Below are 8,118 nucleotides of genomic sequence, written 5' to 3' on the forward strand. Positions count from 1 at the left end.
CCGCCCTGCCACGCCCCTAGCAACGGCCGCGTCTCCATGGGGACGGACAGGGCGGAGTCTCCAAGAGCACTGGGAAAACTGGGTAAAAATAGCACACAACTTTTTTTAAGTATATGTGCTCCCGCAACAAGCACAAATCACACAGCTTTTCCCCTGGTAAACTCAAACTTTCCAGCCAGAGAATTTGCATCGTGAGGACAGCCCACGCCTATCTTCTCAGCAGTGGAAGGCTGAGGCAGGAGGATCGAAAGTTGGAGCCCAAACGGATAATTTAATTTAGCGAGACCCTGATTCAAATTAAATTTTAGAGGGCTGGGGATTTAGCTCAGTGGTTCCACAGCCTGCTTCACAAGTGCAAAGAACCGAGTTCGATCCCTGATACAAAATACATAAATAAAATCAAAATAAATTTTAGAGCTGGGGATTTAGTTCAGTGATTCCGCTTCCTGCCTCGCAAGTGCAAGGTCCCGAGTCTAATCTCAGGTACAAAAGAGAGAGAGAATAAATTTTAAAAGGACGAAGTGCATGCCTGTAACCCCAGCACTCAGGAGGCTGAGGCAGGAGGATCGCAGTGAGTTCGAGACCAGCCTGGGCTACATAATGAGTTCCAGGTCACTCTCAACTACATAGTGAGACCCTGTCTCAAAAAAAACAAAACAAAACAAAAAGGATGGGGTGCAGCTCGGTAGAAAGGCCCTTGGTTCAAGCCCCAGTGCTGTTAAAAACAAAATAACAACCAAACTTGCATGGTGGGAGAGGGAAGATCCGGGCCTCTACAGGACGATCATTTTGGGAGCCTGTAGCAAAACAGAAAAGTGATTGTTGGCGGTGCTCCCACCAGACCCCCTGGCATCCAGCTCTGCTCTGGCCTCAATGCAGCGGGGATGCATATCTCGCTGCACTGCCCACTTTGCGCCTCTAGTTCTCCGGCACCACAATCTTGGCGAGTCGATCCTCCGGGCCTCACTTTCCCTTCTGTAAAATGAGGGGGAGGGGAGGCAGAAAGATCGCGGTGAGTTTGAGGCCAGCCTGGGTCATGTACCAAGACTTTGTCTCACAAAATCCCTAAAAATAATGACTAGTCCCTCAAATGCCCCTTCTGAGTCTTCGAGGAAGTGGTGCTATTTATTTTTGTTTGCTTATTTATTTTTGTGGTACCAGGAGTTAAACGCAGGGCCTTCACACGGTGCTACATTCCCAGCCCTTTTTCATTTTGAGGCAGGGTCTTGTTAAATCACAATGTTGCTCGGGTTGGATTCATTCTGTGATCCTCCTGCCTCAGCCTCCCAGAGTGCATTGTGGGAGGGGCCAGGTTAGGGACATGCACAGAAATCAGCATTTCTTGTCTCACCTTCAGGAATCTTGTATTTCTTTTTTTTGAGGGGGGGTTCGAGATAGGCTCTCCCCTTGTGGTTCAGGCTGGCCCTGAACTGACTATGTAGCCCACCAATCTCACAGCGATCCTCCTGCCTCAGCCTCCCGAGTGCTGGGAATACAGGTGTGTGCCACCAAGACCAGCTCCGGCATCTGGTATTTTAGTACCAAACTCAGGAAGTGAACTCTCTCCTGTCTTTCTCTTACTTGGACAGCAGGATGATTCAGGCTGGGGTCAGATTTGCAGTCAACAAACAGTTTCTGGAATCGGCTCAGAAAAATAAGCAAGGTCACAAAAATGCAGAATGAGGGACTGGGGATGCAGCTCAGCGTGCCACGCCTGCCTGACATGCGCAAGGTTCTCAGTTGATTCCTGCAAAATGAGAGAGAGGATAGGGCACCACAGAATGGAGGCACACAGGGTGGTGGCCGTCTCGCTGGGAAACAGATCCACAGCTTTCTGTGTAGAGCGAATCACAGCACAGAGGGCACAGATCAGGCAGGAAGCGCAGAGCAGCACAAAGACACAAAGAGGATAAAGTTTTGTTTTTTGCATTTTGCTTTTTTAAAGTACATTTTTACGATGGCAGTAAATACATTCTTCCACTCATCTGAAGGAATTAGTATACACTTTTCTCATCTTGATCCTTTTTACTTCCTTTTCCCCTCGCGGGAGCACGGTTTTGCTGAGTGTAAAACGGGCATAAGCAGACACTGGCAAGATTGTGGCGAAATGTTTAGCGCAGAGTCCGACCCACACCCTTAAAGGACGTTGGCCACTGTTTCTATTTTTCTTTGAGAGCGGCTCCTTCTGTCCTTCGGGCTAGCCTTGAACTCCTTGCGCAGTCAGGCTCAGAAGTCTTACACTGGTTGACAGACTGTCCACGTGAGTGAGGGACACCCAGCAGAGTGGCTCCGCACGGGCATGGGTGAGGGAGACCCATCCTGTTCTGCAGCAGGGAGACGGAGAAGCAAGGCTGCTTCTTTCTTCGCAGGAGCTCCGGTCTCCGGTCTTTGCCTGCACCTTCCACGTGGGCTCCTGGCCTCCCGACTCCGGGGTCGGGGGACGCTCTGGGCCTTCAGCTGGACCCTTCAGATGCTCTGCACAGAGGGACGTTTTGCACTCTTCTCCCCGCCCTGGAATCTGAATCTGTGGGTGGCGGTCACAAGCCAATCTTGTACATTTTTTTTTTTTACAACTTTTTTTGAGACAGGGTCTCACTGTGTAATGCAAGCTATGCTTCAACTCACTGTGCAGCCCAGGCTGGGCTCGACTTCACACTGATCCTCCTGCCTCAGCCTCCCAAGTATTGGGATGAGAGGCGTGGGCCACCATACCTCGCTTGTAAATTCTTATATATTTGTATGTCTTGTATTAAATCTATTTTCTCTGGTAAGCACTGACTGATACAAATGGTCATGCTGGATATGCTGGCGCACGCCTATAATCCCAGCTCTAGAGGCTGAGGCAGGAGGATCACCATGAGTTCAAAGGCAGCCTTAACTATACAATGAGACCCTGTCTCAAAAAACCAAAACAAAACCTTAAGTAAATAAATAAAACAAAAGCCCTAATGATATATTACCATAGGATATTTTTAAATAATTGCAAAAAGACTTCTCTGAGAGTTACGACAGGTAGGGAAGGGGCCAGGGATTTAGTTCACTGGTACCACGCCTGCCTCACAAGCACAAGGTCCCAAGTTTAATCCCTGGTATGAAAGAAAAAGGTAGTGACGTGGTGAAACGGAAAACAGCAGTAAGTGGGTGGTTCACACTTAATAAAAATGGACCTGTAGAGGACTAGGGGCTCAGGGCCACCGACAGGAAAGTTCCACCGGCAAATCTCTGGGGTCCTGCGGGGCACCCCAAGGGGGCGTTGTGTCTGTGATCACCGTGGGCCATTCATTCACTTCCTGATGACTTGCTTCCGGGCCCTGGCCTCTCTACACCAGGTTTAGATCTTCAATCATGCATGAAAACAGCAAGGATAGTGTAGATTTCTCAGGCTGGTTTAAATGTTTACAATCCCAGATTAAGGGTTTTGTCTGTAGTTTTTAGGGCTTCCTTCCTTTTTTTTTTTTATACTGGGGATGTTTTGTTTCTTGAGACAAGGTTCTGCTATGTAGTTCAAACTGGCCTTGAACTCACTGTTCAAGCTGACTTTGAACTCTTGATAATCTTCCTGCCTCAGCCTCCATAGTGCTGTGACTCCATGAGCATATACCACCATGCCTGGCTCTGGTACTCGGGATGGAATCCAGGTCCTTTGCACTGAGCTATATCCCCAGCTCTTTTTGAGACAGGGTCTCTCTAAGTGTCAGGCTTGGCTTAGACTTGCCACCCTCCTGCCTCAGCCTCCCAGAATGATAGAATTACAGTCCTTCACTTCTACACTCAGTTTACATGTTCTTTTCTTTAAAGAAGTTTCCAGAAAGGGTGATGTTCTGTACATGCATTTTGAGTCCACCTGCAAGAGAGACACTTTTTAACCTCCCCCTTCATGTTCTATCAGGGTGCTGGGTGGGGGATCATTAAGGAGCCTGGTGAAGGGGCTGAGGTTCCCCACCCTCCTCTCCAAGTCTGCCTGCCTTGTCACACCCCTGGAGGCGGCCACAGTCCTTATGGGGTTGTTGAGAGAGTGAAGTGAGCTTTGTCTGTGCCTGGTGGGTGATGGTCAGTACTTGTGTTTCTATTCCTAGGGTGAGACTTCTGCAGAAATACCTGCCCTCCCGCTGCTCTCCAGGCCCACTGGGTTTGTGAACTGTTCTGTGTGAATGTTTCTTTCACTTTCAGACAGACCCAGCCAAAGGAGAAAACCCGGAAATGGGCCTTTTAGCCACCCCCCTTCTTTTTTGTGCCTGCGACTCACAGCCCAGGGCCTCATGCTAAGCATGTACTCTGCTGCTGAGCTGCACCCCTGCTCCAGGTGGATGTTATTTAAAGAAAAAAGAAGAGGTGCTGAGAATGGGGAATAAAGAAAACCCTTGCACACTGCTGGGGGAGGGGAGTGGAAAATAGTGCAGCTGCTAAGGAAAGTAGTATGGTAGGTCCTCAAAAATTTAAGCATATTGCCAGGTGAGGTGGTGCACACCTGTGATCCCAACACTCAGGAGGATGAGGCAGGAGGATCACCACCAAATCGAGCCAAACCTGGGCTAAATAGTGAGTTAAGGCCAGCCTGAACTACATAGTGAGGCCCTGTCTCAAAAAAACAAAACAAAATAGGGACAGGGGATTTATCCCAGTGGTACCGTGCCTGCTGTGTAAGCACAAGGTCCTAAGTTCAGTGACACATACTTATAACTGCACTCAGGAGGCTGAGGCAAGAAGATCACCCAGCCTGGGCTACCTGATGAGACCCTGTCTTGATAAATAAATAAATGATAAAATTTTTAAGTATAGAGGGGCTGGGAGTATGGTTTGGTGGCAGATCTGTTGCCTAGCATACTGACACCTGGGGTTCCTTCCATCCCTAGCACTGCAAAATGAAAAAACAAAACAAAAACACACACGAAACACTTATCACAATAGAAATATAAAGTGTGATCCATTTTACAAGTACTTATGAACAACACAGTTCCTGGTTTTTCCCCCTCACCTTCAAAGTTTTTTTTTTTCCCCTCCCTCAAATTTCAAATATGGGCCTTTTTTTTTTTTTTTTTGAGGCAGTCCTGGAACTATGTAGCCTTAGCTGGCCTCGACCTCACTGTGATCATCCTGCCTCAGCCTTGGGCTTTTTAAAAGTATGTGATTTTATTTTTAATTGACACATCATAATTGTACATATTAAATTTGGACTTCTAATGGCAAATATCTTTCAGAATGCTTAAATATTGTTTGAGGGGCTGGAGATTTAGCTCAGTGGTATCACTGCCTATGCAAGTGCAAGGTCCTGAGTTCATCCTTGGTACCAAAAAAAAAAATTGCTTGAGGACTTGCAAGTTTTTTATTTTCAAATTTCTAGAGATTCTGAGTTCCTTGATATTCTGGTCATGCAGAGCAGGAAATAGCATTTTAATAAAATCCCAAAAGATCCTAAAGTCAATAACGCTAAACTCACTTTGAAAGCAGCGTTCTGCTTGCATGAGAAGTGAAATAATAAGTCTGGAAGTCAAGAAAACTGGGAAACTGCAAAATGTGATGTGAAACGTTCACACGCCTAAGAGCGCAATCATTTATAATGTCTCAAGAGTAAACTGCGTTCCGCGAACCGCACATTCGATAGTATAGCGACGCAAACTTTGAAAACAGCATTTTTTTGTTCTTCATGTAAGACTTTACAAAAAATAGAAAGCTCATTTCCTTTGGGAAACACATGATCCAGATGCTCATGCATGTAACTGGATCGCTTCAAAGCAAAGAGCAAACCAGCAACTGTGGCGAATCTGCTATTCCCAACGTGCGGTTCCCGTCGAAGCCGCATAAGGAAGCCACAGTTGCTTGGAGCAGCGCTCCAGTCTTTTCGAGAGGGCTCTCACCTGTGCTGCGGTGAGTATGAGTGATTTGGAGGGAGCTAGGCCCAGGCCGCGGAGAAGGCAGGAGAAAGCCGGGGGATCCGCACGCCTGTAGGTGCCGCCATGTTGAAGCCTGGCAACGGGGAGACCCGGGGTTGTGTTGGGGGAGCAGAGAGATGAGCTATGCTCATTCAGAAGGCGAGGGATCGAAGGATCCGGCCGTCTAGGCCTGCACCCGGGGAGTGGTTGCATTTGGAGGTGGAGATGGGCATAGAGTAGTGCAAATACCCCGGTCCGACTTCCGCCTTTGCTTCCGCAGCGCCATCGCGCATGTTTATAGCGCTCTGGATGCCGGCAGGGGTCTAGTTTGTGGTTTCGTTTCGCACTTAAGTGGGAAGAAGCCTTCTACCAAGACCTAATAAGAAAAGACTTAACAACAAAAACCTTGTATTTGCAGTATAACTAGCAAAGTACTTATTTAGGCACTATCAGATCTTCACAAAAGCCCAGCAAGGTGGCATTTAGCTATGTTGTGCCCTTAAGAATCCTGACTCGGCAGGGGATTTGGCTCAGTGGTTCCACTGTCGGCCTCTCAAGCACCCGATTTCTATCCCCGGTACCAAAAAACAAAACAAAACAAACAAACAAAAAAAACACTTTACCTCAAGAATCCTGACCCTCAGTGTTTCCTCTCCCCAAGTACTGGAAACCGAACTCAGGACCTTCTCACTGAGCTGCATCCCCAGCCCTTATTTTTTGAGACCGGGTCTCACTACGTCATTATGAGGCTTGGGCTGGGTTTAAATTTGTGGTCCTCCTGCCTAACCTCAGAGTGCTGGGATTACAGATTTCCACACCACGCCTGGCCTGAGGCTCAAGATTTTTATCCATTCATTTATTTTATTTATTTATTTTTTTTTGGTTTTTTGAGACAGGGTCTCACTATGTAGTTGAGACTGACCTGGAACTCACTATGTAGCTCAAGCTGGACTCACAGCCATCCTCCTGCCTCAGCCTCCTAAGTGCTGGGATTATAGGCGTGCACCACCAAGCCTGGCAAGATTTTTAAATACTTAACTTTTGCACGAGATAAAAGGACTAGGTCTTGAACCTGGTGTCTCCTAGTCTAGTGCTCTTTTTCACACACCCCCCATTGTAGGTTGGCTACCCCTCCTGCCTCCACCTCTGGCTTTGAGCTCTTGGACCCCCCCCCCAAGAATGACCAGAATGTAAAAATCCAGAGATTGTTGTAGAAACCTCTCAGTGCTGCAGTGAGGGATGTAGACCGAGGAAGATAGAGGCAGTGGAGGCTGCCTGGTGAAGTGGGGGCGTGCTTGTAATCCTAGCATTCAGGAAGCTGAGTCAGGACTGCTGAGTTTGAGGCCGGCCTGGACTATGCAGACAACCTCATCTTAAAAAACAAACAAAAATCCATAAAACCTATCATTTAGTGATGTATACTGTAAAATCCACAGGTAATTATGTTCTATTCAGAATCTGTTTCAGAGGCATCTGGGGGTCATTCTGGCCACAAGTGCTGGTCCGAGTCGGAGCCAGGTGAGGGGCCAGGGAGGGCTTTTATCCTGAGCTCTGCATTGGCAGGAGCTGGAGATTCTGGTGATACAGGTCTGCATTTGACCAATTTATCTGTATGGCTTGCACAGCACCCTGAGGCCTTGACCCATGTGGCTGCCACAGTGCCTCCGGCCGGTGTCCTAAGGATGAGACACGTGCTCCCTGAGAGGGTGTGGAGGGGTCAGGGAGTCTCAGCTGACTGCCTGCTTTCAGTCCCCACAAGGCCGCCGCCTGCTTCTCTTAGCCGCTGGGCAGCTGTGTGGCTCCCCGGCGTGGTGGCACTGGAGGGTGGCCGGGGACTCGCCACGGCACAGCACCACACCGCCTTGGGCCCTGTCCCTCCTAGATCATGAATGACTGGATGCCCATCGCCAAGGAGTACGACCCTCTGAAGGCCGGCAGCATCGACGGCACAGATGAGGACCCCCACGACCGCGCCGTGTGGAGGGCGATGCTGGCACGCTACGTCCCCAACAAGGGCGTCACCGGGGACCCCCTCCTCACCCTGTTTGTGGCCAGACTAAACCTGCAGACCAAAGAGGACAAACTGAGGGAAGTCTTTTCGCGCTACGGGGACATCCGGCGGCTGCGGCTGGTGCGGGACCTGGTGACCGGCTTCTCCAGGGGCTACGCCTTCGTGGAGTACAAGGAGGAGCGCGCGCTGCTCAAGGCCTACCGCGACGCGGACGGCCTGGTCATCGACCAGCACGAG

General features: G+C 49.0%; 2 protein-coding genes across 3 annotated transcripts in view; one reads left to right on the top strand and one right to left on the bottom strand.

The window, feature by feature from the left end:
• Rilpl2 (Rab interacting lysosomal protein like 2) overlaps nucleotides 1-8,118 on the bottom strand; it is a 20,861-nt gene that overhangs the window by 7,947 nt on the left and 4,796 nt on the right. The gene's annotated exons all lie outside the window — the stretch shown is intronic.
• Nucleotides 5,752-8,118, top strand: part of Snrnp35 (small nuclear ribonucleoprotein U11/U12 subunit 35) — a 2,926-nt gene continuing 559 nt past the window's right edge. Inside the window, exons 1-2 of one of the 2 annotated variants that reach the window (XM_033762471.1) lie at nucleotides 5,752-5,865; nucleotides 7,496-8,118. The exon at nucleotides 7,496-8,118 is cut by the window's right edge and continues 559 nt beyond it. In XM_033762471.1, coding sequence (XP_033618362.1) covers nucleotides 7,756-8,118 — 363 coding nt within the window. In that variant the 5' untranslated portion in view covers nucleotides 5,752-5,865; nucleotides 7,496-7,755. The remainder of the gene's footprint in view (nucleotides 5,866-7,495) is intronic. The other variant, XM_033762470.1, reaches the window with a different exon arrangement.

The sequence above is a fragment of the Fukomys damarensis genome, unplaced genomic scaffold (genome assembly GCF_012274545.1).
Source record: "Fukomys damarensis isolate Sample0158 unplaced genomic scaffold, DMR_v1.0_HiC HiC_scaffold_12, whole genome shotgun sequence".
NCBI lineage: Eukaryota > Metazoa > Chordata > Mammalia > Rodentia > Bathyergidae > Fukomys > Fukomys damarensis.